The sequence below is a fragment of the Gopherus flavomarginatus genome, chromosome 1 (assembly GCF_025201925.1).
Source record: "Gopherus flavomarginatus isolate rGopFla2 chromosome 1, rGopFla2.mat.asm, whole genome shotgun sequence".
In the NCBI taxonomy this organism is placed as follows: Eukaryota; Metazoa; Chordata; order Testudines; family Testudinidae; genus Gopherus; species Gopherus flavomarginatus.
In genome coordinates this window covers 74,184,367-74,205,113 of record NC_066617.1, presented here as the reverse complement: position 1 = coordinate 74,205,113, position 20,747 = coordinate 74,184,367, and the positions used below count along the sequence as shown (strand labels likewise).

The 20,747-nt window shown below is 40.2% G+C and overlaps 1 protein-coding gene across 8 annotated transcripts in view; it reads left to right on the top strand.

Moving 5' to 3' along the window:
* The window catches only part of NAP1L1 (nucleosome assembly protein 1 like 1), a 51,347-nt gene extending 31,708 nt beyond the window's left edge, over nt 1-19,639 (top strand). For 7 of the 8 annotated variants that reach the window (XM_050935627.1, XM_050935624.1, XM_050935622.1 and 4 more), the window contains 11 exons: nt 5,837-5,978; nt 6,375-6,455; nt 6,791-6,919; nt 7,432-7,503; nt 8,242-8,381; nt 10,086-10,231; nt 10,321-10,340; nt 11,759-11,881; nt 13,726-13,758; nt 14,238-14,288; nt 18,929-19,639. In XM_050935627.1, the coding sequence (XP_050791584.1) occupies nt 5,837-5,978; nt 6,375-6,455; nt 6,791-6,919; nt 7,432-7,503; nt 8,242-8,381; nt 10,086-10,231; nt 10,321-10,340; nt 11,759-11,881; nt 13,726-13,758; nt 14,238-14,288; nt 18,929-18,964 (973 nt within the window). In that variant the 3' untranslated portion in view covers nt 18,965-19,639. The remainder of the gene's footprint in view (nt 1-5,836; nt 5,979-6,374; nt 6,456-6,790; nt 6,920-7,431; nt 7,504-8,241; nt 8,382-10,085; nt 10,232-10,320; nt 10,341-11,758; nt 11,882-13,725; nt 13,759-14,237; nt 14,289-18,928) is intronic. The other variant, XM_050935619.1, reaches the window with a different exon arrangement.
* The last annotated feature ends 1,108 nt before the right edge of the window (nt 19,640-20,747 follow it).

Genomic DNA, 20,747 nt, shown 5'->3' with positions numbered 1-20,747 from the left:
GGGCCAGTGTGGGAAATCTCATCCATGGTCTATGTCCCAAAATCTTGACAGTCTTATTACTTGGTTGTTACAGTAACGTAGGGCAAGTCTACAATTATAATGCTGCAGCAGCATACAGTTGATGTAGCTTTAATTAAGATGCTCCAAGTACTCCTGAGGGCAGTCTGTACTAAAAAATTAACTTCTGCACACTATTTTAAAATTCTGCAAGTTTTATTTGTCAATAAATAAATGCAGTGGCTCCAGCACAGCAGTGGGGAGCACATGCCACTGGCTGCATGAAGGTGGGAGATCACCCTGCAGCCAGGGCTGGCTCTAGCCATTTTGCTGCCCCAAGCACGGCGGCACGCCGCGGGGGGCGTGCTGCTGCTAGCTGGTCCCACGGCTCCGGTGGACCTCCCACAAGTGTCCCTGCGGAGGGTCCACTGGTGCCGCGGGACCAGTGGACCCTCCGCAGGCACGCCTGCGGGAGGTCCACTGGAGCTGCCTGCTGCCCTCCCAGCAACTGGCAGAGCGCCCCCCGCTGCATGCCGCCCCAAGCACGCGCTTGGCGCGCTGGGGCCTGGAGCCAGCCCTGCCTGCAGCCCTCCCACCCCTTTGGACATTTAATTCAATGGTGTGGCTGCACCTGGTCCTGACACAGCACAAGGTCTGGGCCTGCCTCAGAAACACTCTGGGACCCTACCCATCTACACCAGATGTGGGGCAGGCAGGCCTAACCAGGCAGGATCCAGGTGTGGAGGCATGCTGTGTGTGGGGGGGAGGGTGGGGAGAGGGGAATCCAGGTGTGATCTGAGAGGATTCTGTGTGGGACAGTCTGGATGCAGGCAGCTCAGTGGGGGGTCTAGGTGTGGGGGGGATCTGGATACACAAAGGCTTGTTGGAGTTCCAGGTGCAGGGGCAATGGGACTCTGTAGGGGCTTCCAGGTGACAATGTTTGGGACTCAGCAGAAGGGGGGGGGCTCAGGAGGGGTGTCTGGGTGGTGGGGGAAGGTCTGGATGCAGCTAGTTGGGGGTCACTGGTATTGGGGTCTGGATGTGAGGGCTCAGTGCAGGTGGAGCATTAAGATGGGGGTTTGAATAAAGGGAGCTCAGTGCGGGGGCTCTGGGTGCAGGGGTGGGGGTCCAGAGACGGGCTGAGGTTCAGTGGGGTGGGGTTTGGGTATGGAGGGCCACCTGAGGCTTGACAGGGGTGTCTGGGTATGGGATGTTTAGATACACAGAGGTTGGGTGGATGGGGGAGCAGCTCCCCATACAGTGACCCCTCCCCCTACAGCTGAGGACCGATGGGGGTAGGAAGAAGGGGAGGATGCTGAGTTTTCTGCAGCTACGGGAGGTCTGTCATAGCCCCAGCCACTCCTTGCAGGGGAAGAGTAAATCCTGTCCTCTCCTGCCTCCAGCCCTGATGGGATTCGCAGCTGATCCTATCTCAGGGATAGAGCCACTGGCTGGGATGTCCCTAGCTCTGCGGTGATTTACCTCTCTGCGGCTGCTTTAGATGCCTGAAATGATGTACCTGCGCTATTAGGGAGTGGTGCATGACTGCTTTTGCAGCTTCCATTTGCTTCCCTGCAGAAAAATGACTGACAGGGAAGTAATCTGCGAGGGACATGAATTCTGTGCACATGCAGTGTGATGTAGAATTTGCCCAGGAGTATAAACTGATGAGAGTGCATGCTCTCCTGTCTATGTAGTTAGCTACCACCTCTCGGGGAGGTGGATTTTATCGGTGGGAGAAGTTCTTCCCATAACGTAGAGCTGTCTACGCAGGGGCTTTCGATGGTATAATTACGTTGCTATGGGGCTTGAATTTTTCTCATCCCCGAGCGGCATAGTTATGCTAATACAGGTCTGTTGTGTAGACGGGAGTGTTGAGCGAAGACTGGTACGTCTGTATTCTCCAGCTCCCCCTCTCCTTCCCATACCAAACCCTGACTGACAGATATTAGCAGTATGCCTCCCAAACCTTTCCAGATCTCTTCCTGAGGTGAGACACAAGCTGCCACTGGTTGGTGGGTCTTGTTTAAAGGACTACTGTTTATCCCCTTGTGCTGTCCAGCTGGTATGAAACTTAAGGCTAAAAATCCTGTTAACTCCTCTGTCCATGTATGCTCCTTATAATCCATCAAGAATGAGAATAAGCAGGTGAGGCTTGCAACAAGCCTAATGGGAGAAGCAAAGTCTTTTTCAAATAATGTTTTAATTTGATTTCCTCTAAAGGGCTGATGCGTACTGTGGACCACCCCAAATGATTATTTTTTGTAAACAGGCTACAAGTTAGCCTTTTGTTTAAGAGCTTGCCAGAAATGGGAATACCTTGTCCACGGGGAACTTCAAAAATCCCCTCTATTCAAAACAGGTAAAAACAATTTTGAAACTTTCTGCAAAGAACAAGAATTTCAAAATTCTGTTGTGGAAAAAGTGGGAACATTGTTTCAACCTTTTCAGAATGTTTGAGGCTATAGGCAGCTCAGGCTGCCTCAGAGTTGGGGCTCCCAGAAGCCCAATTTGGAAGTCCAGGCTGCTGAGGAGCTGATCAGGCAAGCAAGCTGGCAGGAAACCAAGCAAGCTTCCATTGCAAGTTCTGTTAAAATTCAGTTGAAATCAATACATTCCTGTGGAATGTTTAGGTTTTGACAAATTGGCATTTTCAGATGGAAAAGCATTCTATTTGGCCAAGTCTAGGTATTACTAGTTCTGTTGCAACCAGTCAGTTGCTCCTCTGTCCATGTTAATACTAATTCCAATGAAGCTTGACTCCACAAGCTGATTTTAAAGTCTTTCTGTAGGTCAGACAAACCTGAGGAGACTTGCCCTGCTTCTCCTTTGACCATGCATTCATAACATTCTTTTGCATTCAGAGGACCAAGTGCTAACTGGGTGTCATCTTGTATCTGTTTTTTCCTTCAGCTGTGATTCTTTTGGACCTGTTGCCTCTCTTTGGAGCTATTGCATAATTCTTTTATAAAACTGCTTATAGGTGACACTTCCTGTGTGAAAGGACAAAGCATGTAAAGATAATGTACATATAAATCTCAGTTGAAGTTTGAAATTAATTGGCACTAGCAGTTCTGCATTTTACTTTTATATTCAATATGATTTATACTAAGGAACCCAGATGCTCATGTAAAAGGGGTTAATCTGCATTAAATTACTCTGGCTTGAATTTGCATTAGGTGTCCAATATTAGCCTGACAGCCTCTGATGCAGAGAAACAGATGTATGTATTTGTTTCTTGATGCTTATATGGACAGGTCCTAGCACCTGTCCAGTGTCCTTAGACTCTTGCAAAATGTTACTCTAGTCAGTGACATCAAATGAGTGCTTATCATATGCTGTCTCAAAAGAATTCTTTCTAACATTTTTCTATTAACATCTTTACACAACTAACCTTTTGATTTTTTTTTTCCACTGTACCATTCCTTCAAATTGAAATTGCAGTGGAGTATTAATGATAAATTTGACCTTAAATTTTGGAACATCTCTTTTAGAACTTATGAAAGGAATATAACTGAATGTAAATGTCATTGAGTGGCTAAACTTTTTTCTGAACCTTCATGAATAAGTTTGTTTGGTATTGCATACTGCAGACCTCTGCTTCAGCAAAAGCTTGCTGCCGAATTATTGGTGACCTATGGGAAACTCTCTTGTTCGATGTTGTTAATAGATATCTTAGTAGTAGGGGTGGTACATTCTTGTCAACCCTCAGAATGATGGTGAGGAAGGGTGGCAATTTTGCATTTTAAAACTAAGCTAGTGTTGCAATAGTCTCGGAACCTGTAAGTAATACAATATGAGTAAAGCAGTGCTAGATACTTAAGTTGTCAAACTACTTAATTGAGTCACATCCAGTGCTTAACAGTGCCTTCAGTTGTCTCTCCCTTCTTAAAGCTGAAGGTGAGAAGAAGAATAAAAGCTTTCTGGTTATTGTCTGTTCTGATCAATATGGCCCACTTCTTTAATAAAGTAGGCAAATGCTAATGCGCTCAATCTTTTCTAGTTCCTAAAATAACTTTAGCTACATACTCCTTTTGGGTAGACAGTCTTCCAAATTTTAAAATATCCAATCATGAAATCACTATTTTGTCACTGATAGGATGGCAATGGAAGGGTTTTAACTTTTTGCTTTGTCCTGTATTGAGTAAATAATACTCTTTTTCTCCGGGGTTCTCAACCTTTTTCTCGCTGAGGCCCCGCTCAACATGCTATAAAATGCCAGGGCCCAGCAGGGGTTGTGTGGATGGGGAAGCTCCAGACCAGGGAAGTCCTTAGGCATAGGTGTAGTTTTACTTCTATTTGGAGGGACGAGCTGGCAGGGCTCGAGTCTGGACCCCGCTGTGCGGAGCTCACCCCCTGACTTACTCGGGAGGCCACCCAGCCTCTCTGGACTGTGAGGGGATGCAAGCAAAAAAATAACTTAAAGGGGGAACTCAGATCAAAAAGTTTTTTTGAAAACTGCTCATGGTGCAGGGATGGAGTAGCAGGGTCTGTGTGCAGGCAGGGGGGTAGCTCAGGGTGCTATCCAGTTTGGATAGCCATACACTGAGTAAATGGCAAAATTTAATTTTGTGCTCTTAAACATAAAAATATCACTGTGTATAATTCTTACAAATTGAGCACCATCCTTGAGAATATACCCTATCGTTCTCTGATTCAAGTAATGTACATTTTTTTTCATAAAGTTTGCATAAAATACTTGAGTTCAGATCCTCGGTTGTGGCATGGCCACTTTGTGCTCCTCTGCCATTGGGACATAGGCATGGAGCCAGTGTAAGTGGCCCCAGGAAGATCACTGCAGCATAACAGGATCCTGTGGTATATAGGCTCTGATACCCTGCATTCTTATGTCAGTTTAGAGGGCAAAGCTGGGACTACCATACATTCTGCTGATCAGCCCCTGGGCAGCCAACTGCGGCTAGCCGGTGTAATTTAGAGAGCTTGATGTAGCCTAATGCTGGGTGACTGGGCCAGTGTACCTCCAGTCCAGGATGGGAGAAACTTGGAGGCCAGCTTTGCAACCCATCTCACCAGAAGCTGGACTTTATCCACCTCAGCTATAGCCGGGCCTTAATGTTTTAATGTTATATCGTCATTGGAGCCCAGATGTAAGGAGAGCATCCAGTTGATTACACATAAAGCGAAGAGCTCGAGGGGTTTCAGCTACTTAGTGTATCTTATCAGTGTCACTTCAACACTTTTTTTTCCAACATGTTTACTTAATACATTGGTCTGTCTAGGAAAAATCTTTTTAATTCATGGGAATATTATATAATATGTTCTGAAATGTTGCACCAGCCTCTTGGCTTTCAACTACCTAAAATATAGATGTAAATCCTGACGTTACTTGATTTTCTCTAATGAAATAGAAAAAAAGTCGCTTGCCATCTTGATGTGTTGGACCATCTTTGCAGGGATTAAAAAACACTATCCTGACAATCATTTACTTTAAATTACTTTAAATTCAGTTAATACTCTACTATTTAGAGAGCAGCCTAACATTATTGCTTAGGATCTTTAAGCAAACCTTATGTAATAGAACTTAACGTTTGTCTCGGTTCTTTGGAATGCTTTGCCTCTAGCCTTAATGAAACCTCAGATTAGTTTACGCATTTGCATTAATGCCGAATCAGCATGAAATAGTGAGTTATGTTCTCAGTTGTTCTTCTGTCAAAAGCTTAAGTATGAAAAGTATTGTAATATAGCATAACACAAAACCAATCTGTACTATGTAAGATGGCTATGGGATGGGCAGGGAGTGATTGAGAAGGGGGTCAGTGTGTTTTATGGAACACTTCTGTTAATAGTAATCATAATACTGTATAACTGAAACTTTCAGCTTGCCTAAGGTAGTTAAGAGACGGGTGAATGCGCTCAAGAACCTTCAAGTTAAGTGTGCACAGATAGAAGCAAAGTTCTACGAGGAAGTTCATGAGCTGGAAAGAAAGTATGCTGCTCTCTATCAACCTTTGTTTGATAAGGTAACAACTGTGCTAATTTGACTTTATTTTTAAGATCTACTTAAGTAAAATCCCAACAGAAAGGATTATAATGGGAATAAACATCAGTGGTGCATATCTGTAGCTATATGGTGTTACAGTCCTATGTGGGCCAGATGTGAACCCCTTAATCCCATGAGTGAATTGAGTCCAATAGGACCACCCATGAGAGTAACTAGTGTGATTAAGGGTCTCAGGACCTCGGTGGTTATTTTGAAGGGGCATGGAGTAAAGTGTAATGTTACTGTTGAGTGGCAGATGAGGTCAAGAAGCAAATGGAATGCATTCCCCAAAGGGAGAGCTTGGATTACAGTAACTTTACTAATTGCAAAAACATACAACAGTAAACCTGAAAGACTTCATGGTTTTATTTTCCAGCGAAGTGAAATCATCAATGCAACTTACGAACCTACAGAGGAAGAATGTGAATGGAAAGCAGATGCTGAAGAGGAAATTTCAGTGAGTATCTCCACTGTATCAGAAGAGAATAATTGATGGCATATTTCAAGCTTTAACACACTATGCAAGACCCAATACTGTAGCAAAATTTAAAATGCCAGCAATGAAATTCTCATAATAGCTTTTTGTAACTCCTATAAAGTAGCTGTGAATTTTGAGTTTTCATTATGGGCACACTGACTTTATCATAAAATGATGTGCTTTAATTGAATATTTGGTACTTGTGATAGAATCATAGAATATCAGGGTGGGAAGGAACCTCAGGGAGTCTAGTCCAGCGCCCTGCTAAAACTCTTGTTAAATTTTAGAAAGTTTAACATTTTTATTTTATCAAGGAGGAAATGAAAGAGAAGGCCAAGCTTGAAGAGGAGAAAAAAGATGAAGAAAAGGAAGACCCTAAAGGAATTCCTGAGTTTTGGCTGACAGTATTTAAGAATGTTGACTTGCTTAGTGATATGGTTCAGGTAGGTGGTGACCTAAAGTTAAATATAATCATAAGTTATAAAATTTGTACTGGTGTGCTCCTAGAAGTTGTGGATATAGTGATATGATTTGGCTGTTTTGGTACCTTGTCAATGGAATGATGTACCGTGCTCCCACACCTGTTCAGCCTGACACATCTTATTCTTTAGTTGCCAGTTACATTCCTTACACAGGTCTTCACATATTTAGTGATGAAATGCATATCAAGTTATGAGAAATTGCCTTTCGTGATTGAATAAGATTGAGGATGCTTATATAATTGAAATTATTTACTGTGCCTATTTATTACTTTACTGTTGCCCTCTGCTGGTCAAATAATTGTGTAAAATAGTTTCAAATGCCTATTGCAGGTTCTTAGCTACTGTGAAACAAATACTAAATATATTTGTGCCCCTTGCACCCCAATGCATTTTTTATTTTGTAACTAGCTTAACTCAGATGCTTTTCGTATGAAAAAAGCTAGGCATTGATTTTAAAATCATTTTATTTAAAGGAACATGATGAACCTATCCTGAAACATTTAAAAGATATTAAAGTGAAGTTCTCAGAAGCCGGTCAGCCTATGGTAAGCTTAACATCTTAGACAAACTGTGTATTTCTGCATTTGACACTGGGGACATGGTGGTGGTCTTTGCCTGCCAAATATTTGATGGTGCCTTTTGGATTCTGAAGAATTTTTAGTTTGTTCATAGTGAGAAATGGCACTAGCCTACTGCTAATACAGTTGTATATAAAATGACCACATATCTCTTGTATTATGATAGTTTAATCAATTAGGTACAAAACCTAGCTTTAGTGAGTATTTGCATCTAGGAGTTTCACTTTCAGATCTGGACACAAGTTCAAAAATGTAGTTGCTGATAATTATGTCCTTGAACTGATTACCTATGTTGCTTGCAAGAAATTGTGGTTTGCAAAGAAGTTAAAATGGCTAATTATTTCTGTAGTAGTCTAGAGGCTTAGCACTACATTATAGCACGCAGATCACTGTTTATCGAGTGATCTCACTTCAAAATGTATGAGGCAGAAGATGAAAATCATAAACCTAGATGCCAGTATTAAATTAAGAAAACTTTTTTTAAATTTATTGTAATTTGGAGATAGAAATTGTGTTAGAATTTTGAGTCTCATATATTGGGCAGAATTGACATTGAGTAAACCACTTTATTACTGGAAGACAGGTGTACGTTGATTTAGGATATCTGATTCTTGGCTATTAGGTGTTAATCCATGATTTGGAATTTAAAGATGGGTAAATATTGCTCTGTTGCTAATGCCACTGTCTTCCGGCAATTGTTTTTAGAGTTTCACGTTAGAATTTCACTTTGAATCAAATGACTTCTTCACAAATGAAATGTTGACAAAATCATACAGAATGAGATCAGAGCCAGATGATTCAGATCCCTTCTCCTTTGATGGACCAGAAATTATGGGTTGTACAGGGTAAGTGTGTTAATATGGAATTTTTAAAGTAGTTAACCACCTTTTGATGGCTCTTCTTGAATATTTGGCTGAGCTTGCAGTCATAGAACTGGAAGGGACCTCGAGAGATCATCTAATCCAGTCCCCTGCACTCAAGGCAGGTACGTATTTATTATACTTACATTCAAACAATGGTCTTCGATTCAACTTGCTGGGATTTCTGTGTTTGGCTATGCATGACATTGGCTGACTTTTGAACACTGCATCCAATCAGCTCTAAAATTTCAGACAATGTACTAGGCAACTATGGTCAGAACCTTGTTAACTTTGGGGGGAAGGACGATAGGGGCATAAATGCAGGGTACGTGAAGCTCCAGCAGCTCTTTAGTACAACCACAACCTCAAAACACCTGTGCAGTTGTGTAAACAGCAAAAAAACTGGCTCCTATACCCATGAATAGAGTTAATATGTTGACACTCTGAATGTCTTCTCTCTAATGGATTGAACCATTATTCTTTCTAAATTTTATATAGCATCATTCCTTGAATTGATTTTTCTAGATCAAATACACAGTTCAGGAGGACAATCCTATAATAATTGTTAAATTGAGACTCCTCAAACTTAACTCTGTCTAGGATCACCTGCAATGTTCATCAGATATGGAGATCAATGCAATCAGTGCTTCAAGAATGAATACTTACTGACTTGATTTTTGTTTACCTGAGCTCCCTGCCTTCCTTCCCAACTTTTTTGGGGTCTTAATGAAAGAAGCTAAGTAAATGAACTTGAGTGGAGTTTGTCCCTTGCTGTCCTTGGCAGGTTGCATACATTGTAGATAGTTCCAATGATTACTAAGTGCCATGATCCCACCTGTAAGCAAGTGTGCTGCTTTGCAGGCAGTCATTACATTAGCAAGTAACAATTCTTAGCCTTCTCAGACTCGGCATACCTCTGTCACAGCTATATTTCCTTCTTCTCATTTTCCTCCGTTTTCTCCTCCACCCTAACCTGGTATCATTAACATATTTGGTTGTGTTTTTCATGTTTCAACCTTTTTTGTAGCCTTTGATTGAAAAGCCCTCACACCATCACTGGTGCCAATTTAAATTACTGCCCCCTATTCAAATTGTTTCTGAAAATGTACTTTGTCCATGCAGCATGTCCATGATTCATGGAAGGAAAGTGACACCTGGTCAGTGTCGACAAGGTTCATGGGATAGGGATTTCTTTCATAGTCTTGCTCAATGTTGTTCAAAATTATAGTGCTTGCTAGTCTTGTTCTAAAGTAAAATTGAGCTATGCTCTTATCCTTCCACCTTCCAAGGCTTAAAAGTGAAATGTAATATGAGGGGCCCAAAAAATTATTCATGCAGGAAATAAATGCTATGGGATACTTTTCTGTAAGCTCAGTTTATTTTCTTTATTTCTGATAGAAATATTTTCAACAAGAAAAGTGTGTGGGGTGGACATCTCTGGATTGGAAGGAATTTTGGAAGTAGAATGAGTGATATACCTCAAAATGAACTACCCGTGAGAGTTATGACTAGCTCAGTGTGTTCTCTAAATACATAATAATTTTCAAGATCACTTTAAAAATATTCAATTGGCTGTACTTAAATAATTATTAACTATATCCTTAGACTAGTGGTAACTTTAGTATGTAAAAACAATGTGAAGTTGTAAGCATATCCCAATCTGATAGCTATTTTCCTTATTTCTTACAGGTGCCAAATAGACTGGAAAAAAGGAAAAAATGTTACTTTGAAAACAATCAAAAAGAAGCAGAAACACAAGGGACGTGGGACAGTTAGAACAGTGACAAAAACTGTCTCCAATGATTCTTTCTTCAATTTCTTTAGTCCTCCTGAAGGTAAGTATTGTCTGGATTCATTTGCAATGAATTATATGTAGTATCTTCAAAATTACTGGTACTTATTTTATTTTCTCTCTTTCTTACAGTTCCTGAAAGTGGAGACCTGGTAAGTTGAAGAAGAAATTCAATACACCAAATTTGGAAAGAATGTATGCTACTTCAGCTATAATTTGGGAGGATATTAAACTATTCTACCTATTTCTGCATGTAATAAGGAACACTCTTCTCTAGTAAATACTGTTTAGCATATATTCTGGCTTACTTTATGGGAAGAGATATTCAGGTTGGATAAGAGCATTCTTACTACTAAGAGTTGTAATTAGTATATTTTGGGCTTGTTCATACTTGTGAAAGATAAACTGGAGTTGTCTTGTAAATGTTAAAATTTGAATAAACTTGGGGCTCATGAAGGTGAGGAGGAACCAAGAATACCAACCTAAGATGAGTGTTAAACTGACTTGAACTACAATCTCCAAAGGAGACAGATTTAATTAACCTACTTATCTAGTTACCCCAGAAGTGCTGTGTCTACTCTATCCACTTACCATTTCCACCACTGCTAAAACTGGGGAAGTCTCAGGTGTCCACAAATGCTTTTTCAGCTCTACTGTTCACTTGGCTACCAGTCGTGGGAAGCTTTACAGAAAAAGCCTCATCTACATGACAAAATATGAGAAAAGGTTTTCAAGACACACACGAGTGTAGATTATGCTTTTTATATAATGGATCTGCTTTTATCACCAGAGACTCTGAATATGCTGCCAGAAACTCCACAACTAGTGTAAACTCAGTCCATAGGTGTTTTGGCATCTTACACCCTTTTTTCTTTCATTTTAAACACTTTTTTTTTTTAAAATTAGTTTTTCAGATGTAAACCAGTAGAGTTCCATTTACCCGAGTCTGCTAACAGGAGTGAACTTTAAGTGTTGTACCCATCTCATTGGGTTGTCAGTGTAAATGTAACTTAAATATCATGTTAACTGAATTATGGGTGAAATATTACTATCACTGTAGCTGAATTAATTGGCAGAGACATACCTTAGGAGTAAGCTGTGAGTCCTTAAAGCATTCAGATATTAATGTATTTGTAAGATATTCAAGGGATTTTTAGTGCTTAATAGAATTTTAGGAAGATTGTGAAGAACCCTAACATGATCTGGAGAAGCTAAACATTGGGGAAATGGGGAAACTTTCTTTTTAATACAAGTCTTGGTGAAAAATTTGACTTAATGAAGGAACTTAATGTCTTTAGGTTTCTGTGTTAATTTGCACAGAATTTCAGAGACTCTTTTCACAGGTTGCTTTTTTTAATGTGTGCAAACGCATACATTGTTTACCCTAGTTTGCAAGTTGTCCCTTAGTTATGATCCAATAAATGTCAGAATCCCTGAACATAGTCCCATTGAGCTGAACTCTTTTGAATATCTGGTCACATCAGTGTGACATTAGTTTGTGTTCAGACTCCTAAAACAAATGAGTTATGAATTTACTACTTGACTGTGTTTCTTTTAATGTCATGTGCAGGATGATGATGCTGAAGCAATCCTTGCTGCAGATTTTGAAATCGGCCACTTTTTACGTGAGCGTATAGTCCCACGATCAGTATTGTACTTTACAGGGGAAGCTATTGAAGATGATGATGATGATGTAAGTTATGTTTTTAAACTGTCTAAATTATGCTCAAACAATACTCTTAATATTTAAGACTCCTAATGTATAAGATTTCTGTAGCTTTAGTAGTGTTTGTGGGATTTTGTGCATGAATCTACTGTCTAGGTACTTCCAGCTCTGTTCAGGGGAGGCCCCCCTACATTGTGTTACAAAAGCCACGGAGGGCAGTAGTGGCCACTCTACGATATGTCTACACTACAAGTACTACACCAGCACAACTGTATTTGCTCTCCTGTAGCACTTGTAGTATAGACACTTGCTACAGCAACAGAAGGAGTTTCTCGGTTACTGTGGTAAATAATCTTTCTGGGAAACAGTAGCTAGGTTAACAGAATTCTTCAGTCAGTCTAATTGCATCTACATTGTGGGGGGTAAGGTTGACTGAACTGTTTCACACAGTGTGTGTACTTTTTTACAGTGCTGAAAGATGTAGCTAAGTTTTAGATGTAGACCAAGCCTTAAAGGTATGGAGGAATATGACATTGACTCTATGCCATCAGGGCATGACTCTTCACACAATGGTGTGAGCTCACCTGTGACACTGGAAGAATGGTGACATTCAATCTTGGGTTTCTTTCCTGATTCGAGAAGGGGATTGCGCTCTACAAGGCACAAACTCTTTTCTATCTATTTACCCTGTCCACCCTGTAAGCTGACTCTCCCTTTTCCCCCACCCTATCCTTGCCTTCCTCCTTGCTGTTCCAGTTCTCCCTGCACAAACCCTAGTCCCTTGTCCAATCCGTGTTCCCCATCCCCTGGCTTGCAATCCCTGTATCACCAGATTGTCTCTCTCTGTCTCTGTCTCTCTCTGTCTCTGTCTCCTCCTCTGATCCTCAGTCCAGCTTTTGTTCCCCTCTGCATTCAAGTTAGACCATTTCCTAAGCACCTCTGCTGAGGAGGATGGGTAAGAGGCCTCCTGCCCTCGTTCCAGTGATTTTTCTCTCTCTCTCACCTCTCCCCAAATTCCAGTGTGGAGCAGCACTTCCAGGGAAAGTTCAGCCTCACTCCTGTAGCTCTGATCTGGAACTTGCTCTGTGGAATGGCACGTGCAGTCTGGTCAGCGCTAGAAACTGTGAAGCTTGAGCCATACTCAGTGAAGACAATCTTTGGAAATTCTATTTGTTAAACTCCAGCAAGTCTTGACTGAGTGTGTGCAAGCTTCAGTTTTTCACAGACTTATAACTTGGTCAAATTTGGGTATATTTGTCATGGAGGCACAAAAAGACATATCCCTGGAACACCCCTGCCAAATTTCAAATCCCTGCTCCAGAACTTTGAGAGCTATTCAAAGAAAAAATCACTGTAATTTATTAACATGGACAAAACTGTATCTCCATCTAACTGCATTCTTTAAAAAAATTATCCTGAGGCTGACACTCAACTTGGAAAATTTCAACCCAGGCAATTAGTTTTGCAGTATATAAGCAACTGAAAATGTGGTCTTGTTAGGGGGTGTCAGACATTTGTAATAGGTGTGGCTTTCAACTCTGCCTTTAATGAAATATATACATATACGTGCAAAATGAATGTTAAAACTTACTCATAGTTAAGTGTTATCCTTAAAGTAGGAGACAGCTGTCTTTGTTAAAGCTTATTTTAAATTATCTGCTCAAAAAAATGGCTTCAGTATTAATGATATTGATCACTGTAACCCAGATCTAGAAAAGTTTTTTGACAAAGCTAAACTAACGTAAATGCCCCCTTTGAAAAACAATGTACTTAATTTTACTATGGAAATTCTTTGGCTTCCACATAACTGCTTAAGATCTAGGATGATAGTGTTTACAACATTGTACAATGAATTTTTTTTTCTCTCTTAGTATGATGAAGAAGGTGAGGAGGCAGATGATGAGGTGAGTTACAAAATGGGTTAGGTGAGTAAAATGACACATGAATACTTCATTTTGGAATGGAATGGTAGCTGAGCAATTGGCAAGTTACTTATGTTTCTTGTTTAGTTAATTGTGAGTGACAAAAATGCTTCAGTATTTCTCCAATCTATATAAAACATTATTGATTCAGATGTTTTATAAATGTAAGTCTCAGGTGGTAGTAAAAGCAAATATGCCAGATATTAGTCTGCCCTCAGATTTGTACTAGTGGCACAAGTATATTTAAGAGTAGAGCTTTATCCTAAATGCAGTGTAGAAATTTACTCTAAAAGCTGAGTATGGGTAAACACTAAGATACCTCATTCAAGTTCTTTTCATTTCTGCATTATGAAAACTTATTATAAAAAAAACTTATAAAACATCAGAAGAACATTTAACCTGTTACATATGTGTTTAATCTGAACAAGAGCAATTTCTAATTGATACTTTCTATCTTTCAGGAAGGGGAGGAAGAAGCAGATGAAGAAAATGATCCAGATTATGACCCGAAGGTGAGTAGTAACAATTAATGTATTTAATTAAGATTACACAATTAAATTGTTGCTTTAATTAATCTGCAATATGCAATTCATAATTCCTGTAACAAACATGCTTTTGACTAAACTGCTCTCTCAGATGGTTTTAATACTCCACTTTTTACCTTCTAAGACCTGCTGAGCAACATTGTCACTCTAATTTTTGTTTTAATAACTTTTTTTAAATGTGGCCATGGATCTTTTTTAAAGAAGTTAGAAGTATTATGACAAAATGAGTGTTTAAAAATATACATCATCAACCCTTTTTTCGGCAACTAAAAGCTTTCCTATTCATAAGTTAAAGAAAATACAACTTATCTTAAATGAGGGCTGTTAAAATCTTTGATTTAGTTGGGTGAGTTTGTCGCTTATATATTTATTTATTTTTGCTATTCTCTGTGACTTAAAGTATAGCCTGCATTTGGTTGCACTATCAATGAGAACATATCCTTTCACTTGGGTGAAATTTCTTGAGTGGGGCTGAAGCTGTATTTTAAGACTTAAGAGTAAGGAGAGGATTTGGGCTGTCTTCCCTGGAGATGATTGTCCTCCTGTACTGAGCAGAACCTACAACAGTGCTCTAAAGAAAACTAGGTGTAGCTTTCCTGCTAACATGCAGTTGGATGTAAACACTCCCTTTGGCAGGGAATATTTTGCTTGGCTAAGAGCCCATCTCATTCCAGTCTTCCCCTGTATGTCTTCACCCAAAAAAGGGGAACAATACAAATGTTTACTCCCTAGAGAGCAGAGACTTCGGGATGACAAGAGGACAATATGGATGTGCAGCAGGGATTGTTAATCCTCTGTTTTGCATACTCCCAAATTTATGTGAATTCTCATAGCTTAGTTTGGAAAGTACTGGACATCGGAAAACTCATCCTCTTGCTCTACATTAGCTCCTTTATTCTAGATGAGCCACTGGGATTTTTGAACCCTAGTTTTCATAGTAGGTAGCATTTATCCAGCTACTTTTAGGGCCATAAGCAGTGATCAAGAAGCCAAGCCAGGTCATTAGTAAGTTTGGTTCCCACTCAAAATCAAATATACATGACATTAGAAACATCACTGTTACTCGGATGACAGTGGGTAGCTGGTTATATTCGTTACATGATGCCTGCTCAGGCTAGTTGCAGAAGAAATATTGCAGAAAAAGAAAATACGTATCAGACAAAGGCAACTGTATCATTTTGGGGAGAACATATGATGTGTTATAAAAATGCAAGATTATAATGGGAAATATCCATTATCATTTTTGGACCAGTGCTATTAGTCACCCACAATATGGTAATATCTACTCTGATCTGCAAAAGCTAAATGATGGGGATGGGATACTCTGAAATGGACAGGTACTAGGGATGCTCTCATTGCAGATACACAGAAGCAGAAACCTATAGATAATTCTCTGCTTTTCCCTCCCTGTCTGCTAGAAATCTCTAAACAATGTGCAGACAGTATCAGCCAATTTTGCAAGTTGAGTTGTTAAAGGATAGTGCCAGCCACATTGTAGAAGAATTTAAAGAGAGTGCTAGCTTCAGTGGGCATAGGTGAATGGCTCTGCATAACACATTGAAAGATCAGCAGGCCATATGAATACATCAAACTTGCTTCTCAACAGTGCTGGCAGGGCTTAGATGAAACCAATAATGGTATATCAAATAAGGCCAAACAAAACTGTTTAGCATTTGCCATGTTGCATCCAACCACCTGCATTCCACTGTATCCTTCACTGCCCATGGGGGGGGAAAAAGAGTTATGGAGAGGAAAGTAATGCGCACAATGCCCTTCCTGCTGAACTGCTTTAATCTACCTGGACAGAAATATCAACAAATTGATTATTTGCAAACTGAGACAAGTAGGGCTCATGAACCTGCTGTGGGATGTGCTAATTGGCCAACTCTTTGGCCTTGTATGTTGGTCAGATATTGCCTGTGGCAAGTTTTCAAATTCTATTTGATGCAACTGAGGGATGCAGCAGTTTTGTTGCTTAGCCTAGCACGGGACACAGAGGAGGGAGTAGTGTTCAAATGGATACACAAGTGCCCCTTGCATACAGTCCTATGCAGGTCCAGTCTCAGTATTCTTATCTGTATATGTAAGTGATCAATTATCACGTTTCTGCACACCACACTTGAATGAATCTTTTCCCTCTTATGCCACTCAGCATGGCAAGATGGCAGTTGCTACTGCTGCTATGTCAAGAAATAGAACAGAAACAGGGCAAGGGCCAGGGCTTATGATTTAAGACCATAGGGATGACTGACTATGTGTGTGGGGTGGGGCAGGGGAGGGAAATGAGGGGAGAAAGATGTCATCAAGGTGGTAACACTATTAGGATGTAGGACTGAGCACTGGTGTTCCCCAGAAGTAGCTGCTGTAGAGCCAGATTCTTTTTAAAAAGGTGTGGGAGGAGAAGGTGGGAAGCTAGTAGGCCCTTAAAAATGGGGCGCAGGGAGCGAGATGTGTACTAAGCAAAACAGAAGGTTGTACATGGCCTGGCAGTGAAGAAGGAATCAAGTTGATAAGATGAAGAGCAAGTACGTGTTAAAACACACCTACAGGTTATTTCCATATGCACCATTATGGGAATTCTTCAGCTGCACACAGCGAGAAGCCAGGGAACAATTATTTACCTTTGTACACCTCCCATGCACCTGGAGTGTCACTAAGGGTGTTTTGCTTCTGCTTCACACCAAAATGCACAACAGTCACTATGACTGCTTTACCACTTCCCACTGAGCAATCTCACAATCCTGCATGTTCTCATTCACCAGCTCTTCTGCATGTCGATGTAACACTAAATGTTGTCATTAAAGTCAATTGCTGGGCTGACTGTAGAGGGTTAAGTGTTTTATCTCAGATTTGCTTCTGTCATGGTTTCACAGATCATCTGTTTACTCATGTTTGGCTGTCTGAGCAGTGTGGGGCCAATATAACCTTGCAAGAAGATGCTCTAAGCATTTACTTCCGTTTATGTTTAAGTAGATGTTTAGAACGGATGCTGGAAACTCAAACATTGCTCCATTGTCGGCCTACCAGCTACTTGACAATTTACAATCTCTCCACTAGTTCAATGGCTTTCAGTCTGTGGACTGCAAAAATAAAATTTCAGATGCTGGAAAAGGCATACTTTTGACCAGAAAAACAAGGTGAATAGCCCCACCTTACAGGTCAAAGCCTAGAAGTGTTGTCATTACCATAGAAGTCCACAGTTTAGGGCTCTCTCTCACGCTGTGGCCAGTGCCATGCCAAAGATGTGCAGCATTTATAGTTGAATTCTGTTCAGTCAGTTTTCAGTTTAAGACTTCAGGATCTGCAGACCACAGGGTGAATTTCCAAAGGGGACCGCAAGTGAAAAAAGATTGCAAACCACTGCCCTAGATACTGTGCTTAGTATATCCATGTACATTTACTGGAATGGGTATGAAACCACCCTCTGCCAGTTCTTCCATCACCACAATTGACTGAGACTGGTCCTTGATTGAGACGGTTACTATAATGAAAGTACTGTCACTGTTAGGTAGGCTGAATCTGAGTGTGCCATATAATCCAATATACATCTTACTACTCACCCTACCATATTGTTTGTAATTTTCTTTAGTAATCTCTCACTTCTCACTAGCAAATTAGCAGTCATCCTGTTTTTGATGTCTAGGGGCCAGGTTCTGCTGGCTCATTCAGGTATGCCATCACAGTCTAGTGCCGTCACCCCAGAGGTGGCTCATTCAATCACTTACATGCAAAGGGTATTCAGCATGTCATCTCAGTGACCATCATCTAACAAAAGCACAAAATCCTGAAAATAATTATGCAGGTCAGGAACCAGGCTTTCAAAGTGTGACTTGTCTCCTGACGGATGACATTAGAGCAAGTAAGCTCTCCACTACTGGTATTAATGTGAATTTTTGTCCTTTTATCAGGAAGATTTAGCTTCCCTGTTAGCCCAGATGACACACACGTAATGGCTCTACTGTTGAACAGTGCAGATGGGAATTGGTTTGCATATACATCGGTCATGACAGGTGCTGGGAAATATGGCCATAGAAGCCATAAATACCATGGAATAAATGTTATTTCTGTAGGCTTTATATCTTGGGAGCTTTGATGGGGACTTGTGTTACCCTCACCAGATTACCTCTCATGTCATTATACAGATACATGATGACCTGTGCAGTGAGCCTGTATGTTTGGGCTGCCTGTGCTCACGGGGGTCAAGGAAAGTCCTTGGCTAAGACTCCTGGAGTATATGGGCACCTCTTCCATTTCTGTGCCAGGCCAGTTTTTTTTCCCATTCTTTTTCCCTCATTTTTTTTCAAGATAGACCACCCTACCGTAGTTAGAAGTGCTGTGTTGCTGCCAATGGCTAGTGCAGCCCTCACCCAAAGGCAAAACTGAGGCATTCTCTTGAATTTGGCAATTCAAAGATATTCTTAACTTGCTGAGTGCACAGAGATTTGAATACAATGTGGTATAGTATTATCCACAGTGTGGATAAGGGAGAGAAGATGCAAGATTCTTAGACTAGAAAACACTTGCTTGACAGCTTTTAATAAGTGGCTTAGAAAAATAACTTGATGTGACATCTGTACTCTGACTTTTTTTTTTTAATTCCTCAACAGAAGGATCAAAACCCAGCAGAATGCAAGCAGCAGTGAAGCAGTGTGTATGTGGCCTTGAGGATTACCTGCACTGTAATAGCCTAAACACAACTGTTAGTTACTTACAGCCTTATGTTTTGTATCTTCTTGGTAGAATTAAGTAAACAATTCGTTAAAATGAAATAAAACACACAAGTACCAGTTTAAAATGTAGGTTCATTCTACCTAGCATTTTAATAGTATACTTTTCTGCCAATATGTAGAATGCAGTAAATACCCTAAAGCATGAATGTTAATTCATCGCTACATAGTTTGGTTCTTGTGAAGTCTTTCGTCATTAGACTGCAGCTGTGAAGATTATCAGAACTGTTAACTGAGACCAATATTTGTTTAGAGAAAATCCTCTCCTGAAAAACCAACCAAAGTATTTTCAGCCCAGTAGTTTGAATGGGTTTGTCTGCTTGCACTAGCTGTGCCTTCATTACCTTGTTAGAGAAATGGCAGTGACTTGTACTAACTAGGAGATGATGCATTTCTGGATTTGACTACTTCAGACGACTAGTATAATTCATTTAACTTCCAACAAGACCACATTAAATGTTCATAACTGTCTGCTTGTTTATGCTATGGGTTTTGTATTTTATGTGACAGTGATCTACAAAGGAAACCCAGTAATCATATTAAGGTTATTGTTTACCACTGGGGTGTGAATAAAACCTAGTATTTTCAGAAGTTAGTCTTTTTATTATGCTGTGTAAACTGTTAACATCTTACACGCTGCAGCTGGTTTTTTTTACTACACAGTCATTTTTGAGAACTTTTTATAAGCAGACCGTTAAACACTCAGCAATGTAAAACATCAACACAACTGCACTGTTCTCCTTCCTGGACAGTTTTATCTAGGCTTTTCATTGTCAATATAATGGGGATAATAAGGTCATGTTGCCACGTGTGAATTTGAGCTACATATTTCTTTGACTACAGTCAGCATATGTCATTTGGGAAAACAAATTCAGTTTCTGCTGCAGTTCGTATTTATAGGTAAATCTGGAACCATGGAATAAAGATGTACAAAACTCTTTTCATAATGCCTTCGTGAACTTCAGAGGTCACCACTTGATCAAATGAACTCTGGCTTATATTTTAAATTGCTGTGTAGACCTAAAAATGTCTAGATTCCCCTAAATACCACCTGGCTAGAGGAAATAGTAACCCTTTTAATGAGTCAGTATAGACAGTTCTCCAAAGTGGGAAGCTCCATTGTTTATCTTCAAACTATGAATCTGGGAAGATGAGATTCAGGCCTTCTGAGTGCAAACTACTAGTTCAGTTTGGGAACGATATCTGTGTATAAGAGGAATAGACTCACTTGACAAATATGGAGACTGCTAACAGGAAGTGCAGCAGCAGCTTAAGACCTGTGTGGTAGAAGGAATACTTTTTAAAGGCAGTGACCTCAGGATGAGAGCGGAGGCATCCGAATTCCTTGAATAGCTATTTTTGCTTCTTTATCTCTTCTTCTCCCCGCCCCCTCATCTCACCATCACCCCACCCCACCTACAGTAAACCACCCTGTTTGTTGACTTTTATCAGTCTGGAAGAGATTGGGATGCAAAGAGCTCTACCTTGACTCTATCCCTTTTAATGGAATTGGGTGTTCCATTTTGCAGTCCTTATTGCATCAATTTTGGTCATTTATGCTTACTTTAGTTCTTGTTTGTCTTTATGTATTCTTCCACTCAAAAGTAAATGTTTCCTTTTTCTTTTAGCACCATTCCTGCTCTAGAAACTACATTTTTTTAATATGGAACACAAGCTTTAAATCTACTTATTCATAAAA